The sequence below is a fragment of the Vombatus ursinus genome, unplaced genomic scaffold (genome assembly GCF_900497805.2).
Source record: "Vombatus ursinus unplaced genomic scaffold, bare-nosed wombat genome assembly UNPS02009770.1, whole genome shotgun sequence".
NCBI classification, from domain to species: Eukaryota; Metazoa; Chordata; class Mammalia; order Diprotodontia; family Vombatidae; genus Vombatus; species Vombatus ursinus.
Window position 1 is genome coordinate 15,897,339 of NW_020949548.1, and position 23,787 is coordinate 15,921,125.

Sequence of the window (23,787 nt, forward strand, 5' to 3'; positions counted from 1 at the left end):
ATTTAACTGGAAATATCCTGCAGAAAATGAAGAGATATTGATTGTAAAGACAGGGGAAGGTTGGGGCAAGGGATGCAACTTTTGTAATCATTGCAGAGAAGTAAAGGTCTAGAAAAATTTAGAAAAAGTTTTCTTTTACAAATGCATTTTATGAAAAATTGAGAACTTTAGATAAACATTTTTTAGAGTGACTCAGTACATTTTCACACTAGAACTTATTCTGTGGAGAAAAAAATAACATTTTGAGAATATTCTTAAATATGCATTTCCCAATGTAGCTTGGATCCAACCCCATTCTTGTATTTTAAGATGCATCCACTGAGTATTTAAAAATGGTTTTGGGGAGGGGCATGGCTAAGTTGGCAAAGTAAAGGCAGGGACTCACTTGAGCTGTCCCAAATTCTTCTTCAAACAACTTTAAAATAATGCCTCAGAACAAATATTGGAGCATCAGAACTAACAAAAGGACAGAGTGAATCAATTTTCCAGCCCAAGATAACTTAGAAGGTTGACAGAAAGGGTCTGCCCCACTGGAGTGAGGGTGGAGCACAATCCAGCATAAGCTGCACCTGGTAAGCCAGCAGCAGTCCTTTGTGGGTACTGAGTAGGTCATGGCAATTTATAGAGCTTTCATTTCACAGATGGTAAGGGGGTCAGACAGCTTATCAGAAGGAGATGACAGCAAACCATTTGCTGGTGCTGCATGCAGGACTCTATTGCATTGCCCATATCCAGGTTCTAGGGTGAAGAGAAGTACTAGCACACTAGAATGTGCAAATACAGGGGAGCGGGGATCCTCGTCACAATTCCAGGGAAGAAAAAAGTGTTTATGGTTACTCAAAGAATAGACCACAGGCTAGGAGAGCAGTGACCACACCTCTCTTTAGATCATACCACCTTGGAAGAACTGAAAACTTCCAGGGTGTATTCCCCCCACCCCCAGGTTCCCTGAGCTAGCTCTGTAAACAGCAGTATAAAAAACCTGAAGCTTGGGATAGTGTCCTCTCCACTCCTGGAGCAGAGCCCCACTTTAACATAAAGTTAAAAGCCAAGAAATAGGCTGAAAAAAAAAAAACACGCAAAGAACAACAAAGAGAACCTGACCATAGAAAGTTATTATAGTAACAGGAAAGACAAAAACACAAACTCAGAAGACTACAAAGTCAAGACAGCTACATCCAAAGCCTCAAAGAAAAATGTAAATTGGTCTCAGGTCTAAAAAAAGAATTCCTAGGAAGCCCAAAAAGATTTTTAAAACTCAAATAAGAGAGGTAGAGGAAAAGTTGGGAAAAGAAATGAGAGTGATGCAAGAAAATCGTGAAAAAAGAATCAATAGCTTGGTAAAGGAGACACAAAAATATGGAAGGAAATAACTTAAAAAAACAAAATAGACCACATAATAAAAGAGGCACAAAAATCCAATGAAGAGAAGAATACTTTAAAGGCCAGAATTGTCCAAATGGAAAAAGACATACAAAAATTCACTAAAAAATATCTCCTTAAAAAGTAGACTTAGCTGGGGGGGCAGAGCCAAGATGGTGGAGTAAAAGCAGGGACTCACTCGAGCTCTCCCCCATACCCCTCATACCTGTAAAAATGATTCTAAACAAATTCTAAAGTAGCAGAACCCACAAAAAGACAGAGTGCAACAAATTTGTAGCCCAAGACAACCTGTATGGTCTACAGGAAAGGTCTGTTGAACTGAGCTGGGAGAGGAGTGCAATGCAGCTATGGCTGTGTTGGCACAGACCAGGCCCCAGCAAACCTGGAGCAGGCCTCAGGGGACTGAATTGCTGGCAGCTGTGCTGGTTTCCAAACTTCTCAACCCACAAATGCCAAAAACAACTTAGAAGGGCAGTGAGAAAGGTCTGTTGGACCTGGGTGAGAGAGGAAAGCAGTCCAACCCTGGCCACAGTGCAGCCTTGGGGCAGCGCTGGCAGCAGCAGCAGTGGTGCTTCCAGAGTCCTCAGCCAATAGATGGTAAGGGGATTGAACAACTGATCAGAAGGAGATTACAGGGATCTCTTTGTTGGCTCTGAGGCAGGAGTCTATTGCTTTGCCTATACTTGGATCTGGGTCACAGTCCTGGATGGCAGTCCTGGGGCTAGGAGGAGCACTGGCATAGCAGAGTTTGTGGCAGCAGTGGAGAGGGAACCCTCCACTGGGTTCCACAGTTCCAGGGCAGAAAAGAGTGCTTGTGGTCACTCACAGATCAGAGCACAGGCCAGGAGAGGAGTAAATACCTTTCCTTAGATCATAACACCTTGGAAGGACTGAAAATTTACAGGTCCCTAGAAGTATCTCTAAAAAAAGCTGAACAAAACCCATGAAACATGGGACAGTACACCCTCCACACTGAAAGCAGACCCCACCTTAAAAAAAAGTTAAAAAGTCAAGTAATTGGCTGGGAACATGAGCAAAGAGCAGAAAAAACTCAAGACTATAGAATCTTACTTTGGTGACAAGAAATATCAAAACATACAATCAGAAGAAGACAACAAAGTCAAAGCTCCTATGTTCAAAGCCTCCAAGAAGAATATGAATTGGTCTCAGGCCATGGAAGAGCTCAAAAAGGATTTTTAAAATCAAGTAAGAGAGTAGAGGAAAAATTGGGAAGAGAAATGAGAGTGATGCAAGAAAATCATGAAAAACAAGTTAACAGCTTGCTAAAGGAGACACCAAAAAATACTTTAGAAAATAATACCTTGAATCCACCCATCACCTCCTGAGAGAGATCCCAAAAGGAAAACTCCCAGGAATATTATAGCCAAATTCTAGAGTTGCCAGGTCAAGGAGAAAATATTGCAAGCAGCTCGAAAGAAACAATTCAAGTTTCAACAATTCAAGACTGTGTGGAAACACAGTCATGATAACACAAGATTTAGCAGCTTCTACATTAAAGGACCAGAGGGCTTGGAATATGATATTCTGGAGAGCAAAGGAGATAGGATTACCACCAAGAATCACTGACCCAGAAAAACTGAGTATAATCCTTCAGGGGAAAAATGGACATTCAATGAAATGGAGAAATTTCAAGCGTTTTTGATGAAAGTGTTCAGAGCTGAATATAAAATTTGACTTTCTAATATAAGACTCAAGAAGAAGCATGAAAAGGAAAACAAGAAAGAGAAATCATAAGAGACTTAATAAAGTTGAATTGTTTACATTCCTATATGGAAGGATGATATTTGTAACTCCTGAGACCTTTCTCAGCATTAGGGTTGGAGTGAATAACCATCCATCTATCTATCTATCTATCTATCTATCTATCTATCTATCTATCTATCTATCTATCTATCTATCTATCTATATCTATATCTATCTATCTATCTATCTATCTATCTATCTATATATATATATGGAGAGAGAGAGAGAGAGAGAGAGAGAGAGCGAGAGCACAGGGTGACTTGAAGATGAAGGGATGATACCTAAAAAATAAAATTAAGGGGTGAGAGAGGAATGTACTGGGAGAGGTAGAATGGGATAAGTTATCTCACCTAAAAGAGGCAAGACAAAGCTTTTACAGTGGAGGGAGAAAAGGGGGGAGGTGAGAGGGAATGAGTGAACCTTATTCTCATCAGATTTGTCTTATGGAGGGAATAACATACACATTCAGTTGGGTATGGAAATCTATCTTGCCCTACAGGAAAGTAGGGGGGAAGGGGATAAGAGAGGGGTGATAGAAGGGAGAGTAGAATGGGGGAGAGGGTAATCAGAAGCAAACACTTTTGAAGAGGTACAGGGTCAAAGGAGAGAATACAATAAATCGGGGGAGGGGTGGGAAGACAGAAATATAGTTAGACTTTCACAACATGACTATTATGGAAGTATTTTGCATGACTGCACATGTATAACCCATATCGAATTGCTTGCCTTCTTAATGAAGGTGGGGGGGGAGGAAGGGAGAGAATTTAGAACTCAATGTTTTTTTTTTTAAGGCAGTTGGGGTTAAGTGACTTGCCCAGGGTCACACAGCTACTAAGTGTCAAGTGTTTGGTCTGAGGCCAAATTTGAACTCAGGTCCTCCTGACTTAAGGGCCAGTGCTCTATACATTGCGCCACCTAGTTGCCCCAGAACTCCAAGTTTTCAAAACAAATGTTAAAAATTGTTTTTTACATGCAACTGGGAAATAAGATATACAGGCAGTGCATTATAGAAATTTATCTTACCCTATAGGAAAATAGAAGGGGAAGGGGATAAGGGGGGGGGAGGTGATAGAAAGGAGGGCACATTGAGGGAAGGGGTAATCAGAATGCACACTGTTTTGGGGTGGGGGGAGAAGATAGATGGGGAGAATGTTTGGAACTCAAAATCTTGTTGAAGTAAATGTTGAAAATTATAAATAAATAAATTGAAACGTGAAAAAAAAATGTAATAAGACCTAAAGAAAGATTTCCAACATTCTGGGTAGGCTCTCTCTTGTTGTTGTTTGTCCTTCATTCTCAAAGAGGACCATAACATCATGGAGGTGATGCCATGATGTGCACATGAACTGGATTGAAGTGATGGAGGGCTATGCAGAGTCACCAGCCTCACTTTCTCCTCAGGAGCCATCTGAGTCCAGTGGCCAGAAGCACTTTGGAAAGACATGGACAGGAATTACACAAGATGAGAAGATCTAGATATGGCATCAGTCTTCAGCAATGGAAAACATTCCTAGATCAATGACATCACAGATCTGTTGAGTTTTGAAGTCTAACAATAAAAACTTGAGTATTTTCTTAAAAAAAAAAAAGTAGACTTAGACAAATGGAAAAAGGAGGTCCAAATGCTCACTGAAGAAAATCATTCCTTAAAAGTTAGAATTGGGCAAGTAGAAGCTAATGACTCCATTAGATATAAAAAACAACAAAAACAAAATGAAAAAAAGGAAAAATATGAAATATCTCATTGGAAAAACAACTGACCTTGGAAATAGATCCAGAAGAGATAATTTAAGAATTATTTGAATACCCAAAATCCATGTTAAAAAAAAGAGCCTACCTGTAATATTTCAAGGAATTATCAAGGAACACTGTCCTGATATCCTAGAACCAGAGGATAAAATAGAAATTGAAAGAGTCCACTGATCACTTCCTGAAAGACATCCCAAAAGGAAAACTCCTGGGAATATTATAGCCAAATTCCAGAGATTCCAGGTCAAGGAGAAAATACTGCAAGCAATCAGAAAGAAACAATTTAAATATCATGGAGTCATGGTGAAGGATAATGCAAGATTTAGCAGCTTCTACATTAAAGAATCAGAGAGCTTGGAATATGATATTCTGGAAGGCAGAGCAGCTGGGATTATAACCAAGAATCACCTCAGCAAAACTGAGTATAATCCTTCAAAGGTAAAAATTGATATTTAATGAAATAGAGGACTTTAAAGCGTTTTTGATGATAAGACCAGAGCTGAATAGAAAATCTGACTTTCAAATAAAAAACTCAAGAGAAGCATAAAAAGATAAATAAGAAAGAGAGGACATAAGGGATTTAATAAAGTTAAGCGGTATACATGGGAAGATGATATGTGTGACTCCTAAGAACTTGCTCATTATTAGGGCAGTATACCTAGAAAGAAGGACAGGTGTGTGAGTTGATTATGATGGGAAGATACCTAAGAAAGTGAAATTCAGGGGTGAGGAGGATTGCACTGGGAAAAGGGGGGAGAGAGAGGTATAATGGGGTAAATTATCCCACATAAAAGAGGCACAAAAGAGTGAAAGTAGTAGAGGGGAAGATGGGGTGGCAGCCAATGCTCGAACCTTGCTCTTATTGGAATTGGTTCAAAAAGGGAATACATATATGCTCAGTTGCGTGGAAATCTCTCACCCTACCGGGAAGTAGCAGGGGAAGGAGATAAAAGAAGGGGGACTCTGATAGAAGGGAGGAAGGATTAGGGGAGGGTGGTGGTCAGAAGTAAAACACTTTTGAGGGGTGACAGGGTGAAAGGAGAGAGAAGGATAAGCAGGGGAAAAATGGGATGGAAGGAAATACACAGTAAGTAATCATAATTGTAAAAAAAATTTATAGCAAGTTTCTCTGATAAAGGTCTCATTTCTCAACTATATAGAGAATAACATCAAATTTATAAAAATAAGTCATTCCCCAACTGATAAATGGTCAAAGGATATGAACAAGCAGTTTTTAGACTAAGAAATCAGAGTTATTTGTAGTCATACAAAAATGCTCTAAATTAGTACTAACTAGATAAATGCAAATTAAAATAATTCTGAGGTACCATCACATACCTATTAGATTGGCGAATATGACAGAAAAGGTAAATGACAAATGTTGGAAGGGATTTAGGATAATTGGGGCCCTAAAGCACTGTTGGTGGAGTTATGAACTGATCCAACCATTCTGGAGAGCATTATGGAAGTATGCACAAAGGGTTATAAAACTGCATACCCTTTGATCGAGCAATATCACTACTAGGTCTATATCCCAAAGAGATTAAAAAAAGGACCTCGATGTACAAACATATTTATAGCAGCTCTTTTTTGTGGTGGCAAAAAATTGGAAATTGAGAGGGTGCTCATCAGTTGGGGAATGACTAAACAAGTTTGTGGCAATTGTGATAAAATACTATAATACTATAAGAAATGATGGGCAGGAGGCTTTCAGGACCTGGTAAAACTGATGCAAAGTAAAGTGAGCAGAACAAGAGAACATTGTATGCAGTAACAGCAATATTGTGTGATGTGAATGACTTCACTGTTCTCAGCAATATAGTGATCCAAGATAATTCCAAAGGACTTATGATGAAAAATGCTATTCACCTGCAGAGAAAGAACTGATGGAGTCTGAATACAGATTGAAGCATATTTTTTAACTTTATTTTTCTTGTGGGTTTTTTTTTGGGTTCATGTTTTTCACAACATGACTAATATGAAATATGTTTTGCATGATTGCACATGTATAATCTATGTCAAATTGCTAACCATCTCAGGGAAGGGGGACAGAAGAGAATTTGGAATTCAAAACTTAAAAAAATTAATGTTAAAATTTATTTTTACATGTAATTGGAAAAAGTAAAATTTTATTTAAAAAAGTCTTGAGTATAAGTGAGGAGGATTATAAAGTACATTTTGCTCTTCTGAAAACTTTTGATCGAAAAGACCAATATGGGAGAAAAACCTGAGGAGATTTTATTTCTCATCTCAAATATGCCTACAATTAGTTGTAACCTTGGGCATGCCTCAGGGCCTTGATTTCCCAGTCTGTAAAATGAAGGAAGTTGAGTAGATAGTCTTTACAATTCCATTAAGCTCTAACATTCTGTGTATTTTACTGATGCTTCTATAAAAGCATTGTCACGTTTTCACTATGTCAGATTGGTAGCCAAATATGGCAAACCAGTTACATAAAACCCCCCGACTGATCACATTTTTGTTTAGAGAAAAGATGATGCCAGAAGATCAGAGGCAAAAAGGTCAAGCTTTCAAAGTAGAACCATATTCTTTTGGAACACTTTCATATCAGTAAATGAAATGTATACTGGTGGAAAGTTTTTAAGTAACAAAGACCATCATTCTGTATGCTTAACAAATGTTCTTTAAGCAGGTCTTTTTAGAATCAGAATGTGAATATAGGTAGTATGATCTATACAGAAAGATTCAGTGAAGAGCTAGTACTTACAGACAAATGGAGAGATGCGTGGGGAGAGAAATCTTAATATCACAAAAACACTTCAATCTTCCTCCCCCTTTTTAAATAGACACTCTAAAACAGAAGCAAGCCCACTGACAAATGAGTATATCAGCTGTCAAATCTATGAAGTCCTAAGAAAAGCTAGAATTAGCAGTCATATTCTTTGCTGATGAGTAGTGCCAATAACCTCAAAGCAGCAAAGCAGATAATATATGAAGTTCCAAATATTAAAGCAACATAATTCATATATCATAGCCCGAATTTCTTAATTGCAACATGAAGTTGGCAAGTCCTAAGGACTGATAGGAGAAGCAAAAGGAATGGTAAAACATATATACAGGAAGAAGCAGTAAAGAACTCAGTTTTAAAAAACTGCTCATGTTGTAGTTTCTTTCTTTAAGAAGGTGTGAGAAAAGTATATGAAGGGCAGACCAGCCAAGATGGTAGAGTAGGAAGAAGTGGTAATCACAACTTTTCCCCCATAGCTAATCCAGCAGAGTCTTAGAAAGAGCACCAGACCAAATCATGATTGAGAGAACCAAGAAAAAAATCATAGTTCTGTGGACACTTGAGACAGGATCTAACTACCAAGGTGCTGTGCACACAGCTGGATTAGTCTTGGGCCCAAGGCTATGTACAGTGGTAAGCAGAGGCCCAGCAGCAAGAGGCTGAATGCTGTGTAGTGAGCAGAACCAGGAGCCAGTTGGCAGCTCTGTTACTCTTAGCCCAGAGCTGGGTTTTGGATCCAAGGTGAGAAAGGGAAAATCTGTACTTAGGGATGGCAGACGAGGCAAGGAGAATTGTGGGCCTGAGGCTGTGTTGTTTGCAGGAAGGGGAAATGTGCAGCTGCTTTGTGGCTCTGACTCTGTTGGAGGATCCAGATTTAGCCCCCAGCTAAAAGGCCCATCCTTAGGCCTTTAGCCAAAGAACCAATTCAGGGGAACCTGCGTTTCTGTTTCTGTAAGCCTGCATAGCCTTCCAGCTACCTGACTGGGATTGGGACCAGCAATGGTCTACTGGAGCTTCAAGCAGGTGCAGGCCTACAGTTGTGTTACCTAGACCCATGTAATGTTGGCAAGTCCCTAGCTTGAGCCTGCTCTCAGATCCTTCAAAAACTATGCTTTCATTACCCAGAGAATTAACAGGACCCAAGAGATTATATCACAGACATTTGCCTCAGATGTGCATAGAGGCTTTTTCTAACACAAAGTCCTAATGCAGGAAGTAAGACTGGAGGAAAGAGTAAGCAAAAAGACTCCTGCAATAAAGAGCTGTTGTAGTAAAAGTGATGCCCATGACATAAACTGAGAAGAAGAAATTGACTCCAGAACATCTACAGGCAGAGCCTCAAGTTAGAACAGCTTGGGCACAAATTCAATTAGACTTCATAGAAGAAAATGAAGCGTGAGTTATAAAAAGAGTATAAAATGATTTTACAAATTTAATGAGAGTTCTGGGAGAAAAAATGGAAAAGAAATGACAGTTTTGGTGGAAAGACTTAGAAGAACAATATTTTAGATAAGGAGATAAGAACTCTACCTAAGCAACAGGTACTCCTTGAAAATTAAAATGGATAAAACATAAGAGAATTTTCTATCTTTAAACATTTTCATTAACAAAAAAGAGATCACTGAATTGAAATGCAACTTTAAAAAAATCTAGAAGTTCATCAAATTCAAAAAACCTGAATTAAACACCAAAACAGAAATTTTGAAAAAATAACAAAAATCAAAGATTAACAAAATAAAAAACAAAAATCCATTGAATTAATAAATAAAATTAAAAGCTTTTTAAAATAAAAAAAATAAAGGGGGGAAATGCTTCAAACTGCACTCTGAGTTCATCAGTTCATCATGAGTCCTTTGGAGTTACGGTGGATCATTGTGCTGATCAGAGTTACTAAGGCTTTCACAATTGATTGTCTTTAAATATATAATAGAATATAATAATCTTTCAATATGTAATATAGTATAAATAAATGAACATTTTTCTTATATATAATTATATTAATAATGAATGTAATAATAATAATATCTCTAAAACCTATAGTCAGCATTATATGGTATTGGGGATAAATGAATGGTTTTTCCAGTAAGATCAGGGATGTCTATTAACATTATGAGTATTTGGAATAGTGATATAAATTGTAGCTATAGAAATAAGACAAGAAAAAGAAATTTAAAGATTAAACATAGGTGAAAAGGAAACAAAATAATTGCTTTGTAAAGATAATCTGATGATGTACTTAGAGAAGTTAATTGAAGCAATTATATTGACAGCATTTCAGTGTATAAAATAAGCACACATAAGCCATCAACATTTCTGTATATTACCACCAAGTACTAGAAGGAAGAGAGAGAGAAATTGCATTAGAAGTAACTATAGAATGTGTAAAATACTTGGTAGTTTGCTGACCAAGACATAGACAGAAATCAGCTCTAAAGTACTCTTTACAGAAATAAAGATGGGCCTAAATAATTAGAGAAATACCAGTTGCTTATGGATAGACAGCAGATGAGACATTTACTAGGAAAAAAAGGAAAGGAAACAGACATTTGTTAAGTATCTGCCGTGTGCTGAGCACTTTGTAAATACTCTCTCATTTGATCCTCATAGTGAAGTAAGCACTTAACTGTGTGCCATGCATTGTTGTGTGTGTTGAGGATGTAAATACAAATAACAAGGAAAGACAGTCTCTGCCCTCAAGAAGCATACACTGTAAGAGTAGAAGATAACGCATAAAAGGGACCTGACAAATAGGGTTTTTGGGAAAAGGTACCCACAGCAAGAGAGCATGGTGGCAAATTCTAGAGAGTCATAAGCACAGCCTGGGACTGTCCTCAAAAATGGAGGCCCCAGAGGGAACTTGCCAAATGAGAGAAAGGGGTTACCAGGGAGGAGGGAGGTTCCAGAGTGAGAAGGCCCCTAGTACAGAGGGAAGTATCAGGATGAGAAAGCAAATGAATCATGATAGCAGAGTTAAAAAGAAGGGTCAGAAGCACAGCTGGGAGGCAAACAAATATAATTAAAAACAACATTACTAAAATTAATTCACTTATGCAGTGCCATACCAGTCAAACTACCAATGCATGATTTTGTAGAACTAGAAAAAAATGGTTTAAAAATTCCCATAGAGGAACAAGAATCACAAGGGAAGTAATGAAAAAAAAAGCGAAAAAGGAAGGGTGTCTATATGTATCAGCTTCTAAACTAAATTACATGACAGTAATCAAAATTATTCTATATTGGTTAGGAAATGGAGAAGTTGATCAGTGGAATAGATTACATATACAACATTTAGAAGCAAATGAATATGGTAGCCTAGTGTTTGATAAACCTTCAAACCCTAGCTACTAGGATAAGAACTCACTTTTTCACCAAAACTGCTAGGAAAACTGGAAAGTAGTTTGGCAGAAACTAAGTGTAGATTAATACGTTACATCCTGTACCAAGATAAGTTCCACAAGGGTACATTACTTAATCATAAAGGGTAACATAAATTAGAGGAGCAAGGAGGAAGTTAACCTGTTAGATCTATGGATAAGGGAAGAATTCATGATTAAACATGGGCTGGAGATGATTACTGAAAAATGACAGTTTTGATTATATAAAATTCAAAAGGTTTTTGTACAAACAAAACCAATGCAGCTAATATTAGAAGGGAAACGGTATTAGGGGGAAAAATCTTTGCTTTATTTTAATCTTATAAGGGTCTCATTTCCAAGATATATAAGAAACATTCAAATTTATAAAGTCATTCTTCAGTCTATAAATGAGCAGAAGATATATGCAAGTTATTTTCTAAGGAAAAATCCAAGCCATCAATAACTATATGAAAAAATTCTCTAAATTACTAATAATTAGAAAAATGAAAATTAAACCAACTCTGAAGTTTCCCCTTACATTTCTTAGATTGAAAAAGTTGACCAAAAAAAAAATAAAAGAAAAATAACATGTTGGAAGGACTGTGAGAAAACAGGGACTTTAATGAATTATTGGTGGAAGTGTGAATGTGAGCATCCATTTTGTAAGCAATTTGCAATTCTGCCCCAGAAGTTACTAAACTGATCATACTCTTTGACCCACTTGCTCCTCTATGCCACAAATTGATTAAAGAAAGAAGAAAAGGACCCACATGTACAACAACTATTTATAGCCAGTTTTTTTTTTTTTGTGGCAAAGACTGGAAACTAAGAGGGTATTCATTAATTAGGGAATGGCTGAACAAATTATGATACATGAATATAATGGAATACTATTGTGGTGTAAAAAATGGTGAAAGGGATAGTTTTAGAGAAACCTGGGTTGAATGCATGAATGAATGAATAAAGTATTTATTAAGCACTTACTATGTGCTGTTCGGCTACAAATAGGAAAGGAAAATTGTCCATGTTCTCAAGGAGCTCACATTCAAATGAAGGAAACAGCATTTCTGCAAATCAAATGGAAAAGTCTCATGGTCCTTAGGGTGCAGCATTTCACCTTAGGGTAAAGACTTGAATATATTGATGAAGAGGGAAGTGAGCAGAAGCAGGAGAACAATTTGTGCAATGAAAACCACACCGAAAAAACACTTTTGATAGTTTTAAGGGCTCTTACTGATGAAAAGACTAACCACAATTCTGGAGAACCAGAGATCAAGCAAGCTGCCCATTTTCTGACAGGTGATGGCCTTAGGCTGCAGAACAAGACGTATTTTTTTTAGACATGACCAATGCTGGAATTAGTTGTTTTTTTTTTTTACTATGAGTATTTATTACAATGGTTTTATTTTTATCTTTTCAATGGGGGATAGGAAGGAGGGAGAATGATTTTTTTAATTAAAAAAGAATGCAAAGAACAAAGAGAAATTTTGTAGTAAAACTATGGGGGGCAGATGGACAGTTTGAGAGTTTCTTAAGAAACAGAAATCCTTCAAGAAATAATGATTGTTGATAATTACATAGAAGTATAAGATTTTTTGCAAAGTACTTTAAATATACTAGCTCACTTGATCCTCACAAAACCTTGAGATTGTTGCTTTTAGTATAATCCCCGTTTTGCAGATGAGGAAGTAAGACTTAAGGGATTCAGTGACTTATCTGAGTAGTAAGTGTGTAAGGCAGAGTTGGAACCTAGGTCTTCCTAATTCCTGGGCCAGTGCCCTATTCACTGTGCCATACAGCCTGATGTTTTCATAATCCAGTGTGTAGCAAATGTTAAGCTTAGAATGTTACAGTTGGAAGTGATGTTAGACTAATCCCCTTATTTTGCAACTCACATTTGAGGTTCATGTAAGCAGAACGATTTATCCAATATCATATAAGTCAGTGATCGGATGTGATTCTAGAACCCAGTGTTCCTGACTTCTATTCTGCCTCTATTCTGTACTTGAGGTGGTGTGATCTCAAGAGCCTCCTGCAGTGTTTTCTATGCCACAGTTATTTCACAACTATATTGTACAGAACATAATAACTTTAAAATTCACTGAAATATAACAGTTTTAGTTTTTTTCTCTTTATAAATCTTTGCTACAAGGGAGACCTCACTGGGAAGGAGATGAGGAGGGATGTTTTTGGCTACTTAGTAAGCACCTTATTAAGCAGTAAGGCCTTAATCAGAAATTAATATGATGTAAAGACAAAAGGTTATCAACAAAATTTTTAAAAGAACCAGTTGAATATATTTGCTTTGGGCACATATATGTTTTTCTCTTGAGCTACATGAGGAACAATGAAATAAACCTCATTGACGTAATTGAACCTGATAATATCTCCTGATTATACTGCTGACGTCTCCCTGTGGTTTTGTTGGTTTGTAGAGCTGTGCAAGACATATTTGGCTTCTAGTCATGCTCAATCAGAAACTTTTTTACTTAAAATACAGTTTTATAGCACGAACAAGTTGCAGTTAAATGATGGCATTGTGAAAGGTGTTGGACTAGTGTTTTATTAAATAGAGACTTATTTTTTTTACTTTTTTTTTTGCTTAGAGTAATAGTGTAGATTTCACAGGCTGCTTAGGAAAAAATACCTTTTAAAATGTAATCATTCTAGATGATGTATGATATTTGCCTTTAGAAAGATGTGGCAACAGAAATTCACCGAAAATATTAAATCAAATTGTCATAGATTTTATTAAATGAACTTTTACAGTGTAAAGAACTGTATTGTGAAATTGTTATAGTGTAATTTTAGTAATGACCCTCACTTCTGTTTAGCAGATTTCCCCATTGTTGTTCAACAGTATTGCTAAAATTCCCATTCTAAAATCATTTGTCGTGGACATAAGATGGAAGAAAGGGTGCATTAGAAAAAATTTGCTGTTTTGTAGAAATAGGAAGGCCTTATTAAGGATAATTGGTACCAGAAAAGAGCCACTCAATATGAATTCATCTAAAGCAGAAACTAGCATTTTATAGTAAACAATGAAAAAAAGATTTGATTGAGACTTCATCTTGGAAAATGAAACAAATTATGAAAAAGTTTATTTTATCTTATATTTAATAAAATGTTAAATATAAATTCCTGGAACTAATATTTAATTAATTCTTAGAATGAACAAAGATTGAATCAAGTGTTGATTTTGGTAGGCATATAATCTTTTGGACAAAATTGTATATTAGGCCCTAAAAAACATCCTTTTAGCGTTTGGCTTTTTTACTGTGATCCTAAGAAAAAGGGTCATTGCTACAAAAATATTGGAAGGCTTTGTAGTTTTTTCCAAAGGCCTCTCTTCATCCTTTGATTTGCAAATCATTCTCTATTAAATGCCTGCTCACAATTTTGCTTTGTTACCCAACCTAAAATGAAGGCTGCCTAGTGCAGTAAATAGAGAATAGCTGAAGAGTTAGGAAGACTCCAGTTCAGGTACAACTTCTAGTTGTTGTTGTTCAGTCATTTTAGTCGTGTCTGACTCTTCACCCATTTGGTGTTTTCTTGGCAAAGATACTGGAGTGCTTTGCCATTTCCTTCTTCAGCTCATTTTACAGGTGAAGAAACTGAGGCAAATAGGGTGAAGTGACTTGTCCAGAGTCACACAGCTTGTAAGTGTCTGAGGCCAGATTTGAACTCAGGAAGATGAGTTTTCCTGATTCCAGGTCTCCTGTGCCACCCAGTTGCCTCTCTGTGTGTCTACAGATGCATACTTTCTTTGTGATGCAAACTTTCTTCCATCTTATATCCACAGTAAATAATTCTAGAATAGGAATTTTAGCAATAATATTGAATGACAATGAGAATATTTGCTAAATAGCACACAGCTCATTAAGTGCAAATCACTTAACTTTTGGGTTTTCAGGAAACACTTAAAACTTAAAGTTGGAGAATTAATGTGGAACTGCATGGGGAGAAGGGGTTTTCTTAGTGGGAGTTCACTACACCCAGGAAACCATAGATGTGTACCCAAACAAAATGTAACCTAGTGTAATAGAGATTCCCACGGCTCCCACTACTTATGGGAAAGGTCTGTTACATTCCACCGCTCCCTAACCAAGGTTCTCTGGTACCTTAACAGGGCTGGGTTATCTAGGCTCTCTACGTTGGCTCCAACCCTCATGGATGATGTTCCCCCACTTGTAGGGAGGGTCCTGTGTACCCCAGTTCCATTTAACTACTTAACATTCAAATTAGCTTTTATAAGGGAATAGTTACTTCAAAGGTATAAAAACAAATATACAAATGTACCCCTCAACATGTTGGGCACAGTTCCACCCCATTTTATAATCCGGGAAGAGGAAGGGGATTAGATTTATAGTTTAGCATGTTTCCTAAATTACATAGTCCCAAGTTCCAAGTCCAAGGCCCTCTTAGGCTTGAGTCTTAGGCATCTTAGCTTCTCAGGACTTCCCTGCTAGACTGGCTGGCTGTGCGTCTGGCTCCAGCGTCACTATGGCTCAATTCCAGTTCTGGTGGGGATTATTACCTGTACGTAGAACTGAGACGATTATAAATAGAACAGACCAAACAGAAACCCCAGGCCAATTTCTTGGGTCTTGAGGGATGGGGTGGGGAATAACCCTTCCTTCTCCTTCACTGGTTAAGTTCATGGTGCCCTGCTCTGGGTGAACCTTGACTTTCATCCTCTCTGGACATTGACTGGGGAAAGGGGGAAAAGGGCACAAGGGGAAAAAGAACTTGTGTCTTAGTTTGATAGTTTTTAAAGATGCAGCCTGTTCTGGCTAAATAGCAGTTAGAAAGAGGCTACTGCCATCCACGTTGTAGGGGAATACAAAATGTCTTCTCCCAGAAACTGGTCCTTCCATGTTAGGTGATTTGGGCATGCACCAACACCCTGTTACACCAGCAACTATGGAAACATGGGGAATGCATACCTGAATACTCACATAAGAGGATCTCACCCTGCTGCAGTAGACAATAAAGCATATTGCTTGTAAAATGAGAAGATTGGATTAGATTACCCATAAAGACTCTTCTAGTTCTATCATTCTTTGGGGGCTGAACTTCAAGAGAATCACAGAATATTAAAGGGAAAATCAATGCTCAGTCTTTGCTATTAATGTAATGAGCTTTAAATTTTCATACCAAAGTATCAGCATTTTGGTAACAGGAAGATATAGCAGATTTCCATTAAATCAGTAGTACCTGTAATAGAGTTAAGGCATTTTCAGATTTTATGTATTTTAAAAATAACACTTCAGAGACTTAAATTTTTATAGTAGTCTTATAACTGACAATACTTTTCACACCTGCAGGAAAAACTGGAAAATTCTCACAGTCCAGTCTGTAACACTTATCTTCCTGAAAATTAAGGCTTAGGAGAGCTTGTGGCTCGGTATACAATGTCATATGGCAACATCTTGTGGATCCTATTGGGATTAAGTATCTTCATGAAATGGACACCTTGATATCCTGTGGCAAATAGATTACGTTATAATTTTTATTTAGGCTGTATATTCTAGTTATCTTTTTTTTTGCTTTAATTCATAAACAGGCTGTAGTGCTTCTTCTTTGGGAAGTTCTGAAAATGTGCCACGTATTGCAATGTTGTCTCTTCTTGAAGTGGTAGTTTTCCGAGACTGGTTTTTGGTATTGTTCTTTGACTTATGCCTACTTAACTGATAATCAACTTTTAGAATTAATTTTGTGCTTTTATAATTTGTACTGATCTCTAATACTTCACATTTAATATTCCTTTTAAAGACTCTCTTATGCCTTACAGGATGGCCTTCTTCCAGTTTTTATGTCATTTGTAAGCAACATCTGGTTGTTTTCTTGAGCAAATACATTTCTTATAGTCACTGTCATCTAATTATTGAACTTGAGTGGAGGAGTAGCTGCTCTAGGGGAAAAGGCATAGTGTGGTGTTGAGGATGTGTCATGAGCCTAGTGAGTTCTAGTTTTAGATTGCTGATGACTTGCTGTGTGGCCTTGGGCTAGTCCTTTCTTCTGTCAGCCTCAGTGTTCTTTTTGTAAAATGAAGTGAGTTGGGTTGGATGATATTTAAGGTCTTTTCCAGTTCTAAAATTCTACAATTCTGTTATCCCTCTATTTCACAAACATTCTACGTTGTTCTTGGTATCCAAAAAATACCCTTTGAGTATCTGGTCTATTTTTCCAGTTTTGTTCTCTAGAGCAGGTTTGTGAGAAAGGAGCTGTGAGAGCTAACTGTAGGCTGGAGGTGCTGAGGGTGACTTTCCAGCCTAGACTGCCTTGACTACCTTTGGCCAGTTGATGGCAGCAAATTCTAATTGTAGACCTGAGACTGTTCTGGAAACATAATTAGTCATTTCCACCCTGTTTATTTCTTGAAAAATGCAAGTAAAACTTTCAGAATAGCACAACCTTTGGAAAAGAATATGATTTCTGACCCTGGCCCTGTATTCAGTGTCCCAGAGTCAAATCAAATCAACAGGCATTCAAGTACCTACAATGTGCCAGGCACTGTGATACATTTTATCCTGGAGATTCAAGGAAAGACAGAAAATAATCCATGGCTCTTAAGGAACTCCCAATTACATAGAGGAATCAACTGTGTGTGCAAGCTAGATATATGCAGGATAAATTGGAGATTGCCTACTCAGTAGGAAGGTTCCAAGATTAAGGACCAGGAAGGGCTTCTTGGAGAAGATGAGACCTAGAATCTTAACAGTGGTACAGGACCTTAGTGAACCTCTAGTACAACTTCTACCTGAAGCACAACTATTTAGAGCAGCATTCTGATAGTTGTACAGTTTCTGCTTGATCACTTCTAGTGATAGAAAGATCACTTCCTGATGATCCAACCTATTTTAAGCAAAACTAGTCTTATCCTTTTTCTTCCTTCGGATAGCCATTCAGATACGTGATAGTAGCTACTGTCTTTCCCCTCTAGTTTTATCTTACTTTGGTTAAACATTCCCCTTTCAACAAACTCTGTGTGGTTTCTGGTCTCCTTGTCATCTTGACTACCTTTCTCTGGGAATAACCTGGCCTCAGCTTGGCACTGACCCTCTCAAAATGTGACTCCCAGGACTGAACATGTTACTGAAATGTAGTTTGACTAGGGAGGGGACAGTGTCTATTGTGACTATCACCTCCATTGGTTTGGACAGTTTACTTCAGTAAATGCAGCCCAATATCATATTAGTCTTTTTGGTTGACAGCATCATGTTGTTGGGCCATATTGAACTTGTAGGGATTTTACATGTGAAAGATCTGCTTTCCATATCTTTCTCAGTCTGTGCTTGTCTAGTTGATTTTTTGCAAAACAAGTGCAGGACTTTACGTTTAGCCCTGTTAAATTTCATCTCATTAGGTATAGGCTCCTGTTCCAACCTGTTGAGATCCTTTTTGGATTCTGATTCTGTCATCGCATATGTTAACTGCCTCTTCCAGCTTCCTGTCATCTGAAAATCTAATAAGCAGTCATCTGTACTTTGAAGTCTTTGGTACAAATGTTGAACAGAACAGTGCCAGTGATCGTCCCGTGGTACACAAGATTCCTTGAGCCACGTGTCTGTCCCAGTTCAGAATAGAGAGTAGGCTTTTGAGAGTCAAGCACAGAGCACCTGAGGAACCCCTGGCATGGGATGTGGGCAGACAGTGTGGGGGCCAAGTCTAGGTTCAGATACTAGATGTACCTGCTGGTTTTAATATTGATGACTGGACATACATTGACATTTAGAAATGTAGAATCAGAGTTGGAAGGCCTTAGATAGCATCTTTTTTAACTCTTTCATTTTACAGATGAAGCAGAGTCTCATAGAGAAGTTAAATGACTTTTCTGAGGTCACAGTGTCTAATGTCCAATTATATGAGAATTAAAAGATAAAGTCCAATACTATGCATAGGTAGGGTTTATAGCACCACTATCATAAGAGCCATGTGTACTGTCTTTAGACTCTAAAAAAAATCTACCACAAGAGGTCTGGCTCTGGCCTACTTCTAATCCTTGAGTTACTTTCCAGATGTTTCACAGTATACTTCTTTGTACTGTAAAAATTCACTTAACAAAGCTCTAACAATTTGATTCACTTTTCTCAGGGAATTTTTATTGCCACCTTTTTCTGAAGGTAAATATCATACACCATTAAAAGTAATTATATTTTTAAAAGTAGTGTCACACATGAAGAACCAAATTTTGAATGCAGTTCATGGCATATAGTAGCGACTTAAAAGATGCTTGCTGATTGATCGATGGACATGCAAAATAGAACTCATTATCCTGCTTCAAAATTCATCCCTCTTCCTAACTTGCCTGTTTCTATTGAGGGCACCACCATCCTTTCCATTACTCAGGTTTGAAATCTTAGATTAATCCTCATTTCTTCATTTGCCCCATTCAGTCAGTTGCCAAGCCTTACTGACTTTTACCTCAGCACCATCTCTTACTTCTTTTACTCTTCTTACCATGGCCGTCAGTTCCTCATTACCTGGCACCTGGGCTATTAGAGTAGCCTCCTAATTTGGTCCCCCTGCCTCTAGTCTGCTCTTTCTATTTCATCCTTCATACAGATGCTGAATTGATGGTCCTAAAACACAAATTTGTCTGTGTAATTTACCTGCTCAGTAAACTCCAATGGCTCTCCCCATGTCTTTAAAATGAGATATACTAAACTCCTGTCATTTAAAACCATTTGGTATTGGGCTGCAATCAGTCTTTCTCAGCTGATCTCACGTTAACTTTCCTGCCATGATCTGTGTCCCAGCCAAACTTGCCTGTTTCCCGCATGTGACATTCTGTCTGCTGCACCTGTGCCATTCTGTCTGCTGCACCTGTGCCTTCATCTGGACTCTCCCTCATGCCTGGAATACCTTCTCCCCTCATGTCCACCTAGTAGAATTCCTAGCTTCTTCCAGAGCATAGCTTAGGGGTGCCACCAACCCTAGGGAACTTTTTTAAATTTAAATTTTCTTTTTTCATTATGAATTTAATCGATACACATTTTGGTATACCAAGAACAAAAGAGATGATTTTATATGAAATCATAAACTGTTAATACAATCAGTTTTTAAGTGTATGTTAAATTTAGTACAGTAGTGATCAAATGGTCCTGTTTATATCTCCTTCTAAAGTTGTTTCTGTTTTTTCTGAACATTTTTATGATTTTTTCCTTTTTGATATATTTTTTGATTTTTTAAATATTTTTGATATTTTTTGATAATTTTTCTTTCTTTTTCATCTCTCTTACAACCCACTACCAGAAGACCTCTCTTTCCCAGTTGTTCATGCTCTCCTTTGTATCTCCTTTGAATATATTTTGTATATATTTACCCATACATGTGTTTCCTCTAAGTAGAGTGTAAGTTTTTTGAGAATAGGGACTGGTTTCCTTTTTATCTTTGCTATTTATCCCTGGCACCTGACATAAGGCCTAGTACTTCATGATACACCACCATTCAGAATGCTTTTCATACACAAACATCTGGGCTTGCTTCGAGGAGCTGTATGGGTTGGCCATATTGTTGATGTTTTAGTTGTCAGGGTTCAGTAGAGAAGTTAAGGAATAATTCAGGTGAGAAAGAATTACCACAATTTTACCCAAGGGTAAATACTTTATGGTTGAATTTCACTTTGAAGCTGATAAAGACTTCTTATGTTTCATTTAAGCAACTCTTCCCCCCTTTTCATTTTTTATAACGTTAAAGACAAAAAGAAAAAGGCCTGAATGGCAGCCTCTTTAGAAAAATGTAGCAAATTCGGGTCCATTTTACAGCTGTTCATTTAGGGCCTTCTCTGTGCAGAGCACTGGACTTGCCACTTGAGATTCCCATCCAAATTGAGACCTATCTGGGCCCTGTCTTTGTGGACCTTATCTAACATTCTGAATTGAAATAGAAAGGAGCAATGACAGAAAAATGGAATTTCTTAGAACCAATTTATCTTGCAAAAATCAGACAATTTATGCTCTATTTAACATATGCTACATATACTTTGCATTAGAGTGTTTCATTCACCCCACAACCTTCCCTTACTGTGTTAATCATGGTTCATAATGATATTAGAATATTACAGAACACATTAAATTAATACCAAGAGATAGTATGATGTAGAAAAAACCACAGACTTAAGGAGAGAAGACCTACTTTGGATCCTACATTTTGTAAATTGTGAGTTCTGTGCTGTTGGCAAATTATGTTACCTCTCATATGTAAAAGGAGGGGATTGGCCCAGCTCCAGGGGCCAAACACTACCCCAGACCACACTGTACAGGCAGCTCAGAATCAGATTAAAATGTAATTGGGCAATAGTTAACAAAATACAAGTCAGTAAGCAGTTGTCAGGATCCTTATGTATGACTTATTAGTCCCTTTTTCTATTTGAGTTTGCCACCACTGGACTAGATGATTTCTAGGCCCTTTCTAGCAGCACTGTTCTGTCCTGTTCTAGTGAATTCAGGAAGAGATGTGGCTACTATTTATGCCAGTATGTCAAGGATCTATGATTTCTGCCACAGTCTGGGAATTCCTTTTGCTAAGGCGTATCACCGTCCATCCATAATTCAGACTCTTAGAGAATTGCCTGTGGCTCAGATAGGTTAAATGATTTGCCCTTGCTCACACAACTAGTAACTGGGTCAGAGTTGAGATTTGAACCAGGGTCTTCCTAACTGCAAGTTCTTGCAAAGTTCTATCACTTTGGCAATTCAGTCTTGCTTTATGGAAGAGATATATGTTCCAAAAAAGTGGGCCACAAAAATATGAAATTCTCTGAGGCTCTTCCTCCTTCCCTAAGTGTACATTGACTGAATAGGATGGAAAGCAGGTTTGTAAGCATATTTGGGGCAGCTGAGGATGGAAGAGTTTTCATAAATCCTTCATGTGTGGAGAATCAAGAATTAACTGTGCACGGAGTAGGGATGAAAGCAGCTTTGAGAAGGTGACTCAGTTATGCCCGATCTGACCACAGGAAATAGGCCTGATTTAGGTGAGGACTGCTTTTTATAGCAGCACCTTAGGGATCCTCGGGAAGCAGCGCCCCCCCACTGGCATCAAATGTTCACTGGCTGGGTGAGTGATGGGTGATGATTTTTTGTTTATTTATAACAATACTATGAGTTTTGCTTTTATACTATTAATGCTTCCCAGACAGTACCTGCTATGCAGTTTGGTAATTTGTTTGCTTTTTCTGTAATTCTCTTCACTTATTCAGTTACTAATATTTGGATCAGGGGTGGGGAACCCATGGCCTCTTCCCTGATGTGGATTAATGAAGTATTGTTTGAAAATAATTTTGCCTCTACTTCTTTTTGATTCCATATTTTTTTTAAAAATAACTAGAGCTGAAAAAGCTAAACTTTGCCTTTACAGCCTTTTCATTTCTGTTAATTTTTAAATGAAATTTCTTTTTTTTTTTCAGATGATTCTTTGGGATTGGGACTTGAAGCAGTGGTCTAAACCCCATTATCAGGTGAGTGCATGCATGAGCATGAAGGAAGAGTGATGTTTGTGAAAACTTAAAAGAAACGCTTAAATTTAGAATCAAAACTTCCCATAGTAAGAACTTGATAATCTGGAATATAATGAATTAGAACCTGCAATTAAATGGATCTTTTTTCTGAATTCCACTTGTAGGATAAAGAGGCAAGTGACCCCCCCAAAAAGCTCATTTAAAAATAATTCTTCAAGCAAGAGGCTGGATGACCTCTTGTCGGGTATGTTGTAGTGGGGATTTCTTTTTGGGTGTAAGTTAGATGAGATGGCTACTGAGGTCTTTTCCAATTCTAAAATTCTGTGGTTCTGTGGTTTAAAAACAAGCAGTTGTCATGGGATTACCTGAGCTTAGCTTAGGCTTCAACCCAAATTAGTATAAGGACCCATTTTTTAAAATTGAGGATTGTTGACTGAGAAAAAAAATCAATTTAGAGCACTTAAAAATTAATTCCCTTTGTTTTTAAAATCAAGAAAAAGAAGCACAAAACTTTATCCATTATTAATACAACAAATACTGAAGTATTTTTGAGTCATGTATTCAATTACCAATTATATATAAAACACTGTCAGCACTGAAAGAGATAGGAAAATAAATTAGATTTGCCAGCTCTCCTTCTCCCCTTTTCCCCACTCCACTTTATGATCTAGGAGAGAAGCTAAAACACATACATAAATTACTACAGTAGCAACTAGCATGTGCCACGTGAAAGAGTCCTGCTAGGTAGAGTTCAGAGAAAATAGAAACTCTTTAAGCTTGGAAGTTGGAATCAAGGAAGGCCAAGTTTGTGACCTTGGTGAATACTCGGGGAAACTTGGTGGCAGTTTGGGCTCTCAGTGGAGGACGGGGAGGAGGTTAGTAGGCAGGTTTGGAGAAGAGGGTATTGTAGGACAGGTTTGATGATGCCAGCTAGGCTGAGGTATAACAAAGCTCCTAAGATACACTAAAAGTGCCTAGAAGAGGAGCAGACTGTAGTAGAAAGGGTCATGGAATAGATTGTTATTGCAGCAGCTTGTGGAATGAGGTTACAGTTCCATAAATATGTGTTATGTGCCCATTATGTGCAAAGGCACCATGAATACAAAGACAAAAATAAATCAACAGTAACTGCCTTTGAGGAGCTTATATTCTCCTGGAAGATACATGAAAAATGGATATGTAAATAAAATAAAATTTGAGGAGGAAGAAATTACTAACACAGAGAAGGTTAAAGGCAGCTAGGAATTTGCAGAGGCTTAGCTAAGAAAGGGAATTTATTCCAGGCATGCTGGAGAGCCAGAAGATACGATATTGTGTGAGGA

At 37.6% G+C, this 23,787-nt stretch overlaps 1 protein-coding gene across 1 annotated transcript in view; it reads left to right on the top strand.

The window, feature by feature from the left end:
- The window catches only part of PDE3B (phosphodiesterase 3B), a 148,706-nt gene that overhangs the window by 54,067 nt on the left and 70,852 nt on the right, over positions 1–23,787 (top strand). The window contains exon 2 of the mRNA XM_027852569.1: positions 22,415–22,465. Coding sequence (XP_027708370.1) covers positions 22,415–22,465 — 51 coding nt within the window. The remainder of the gene's footprint in view (positions 1–22,414; positions 22,466–23,787) is intronic.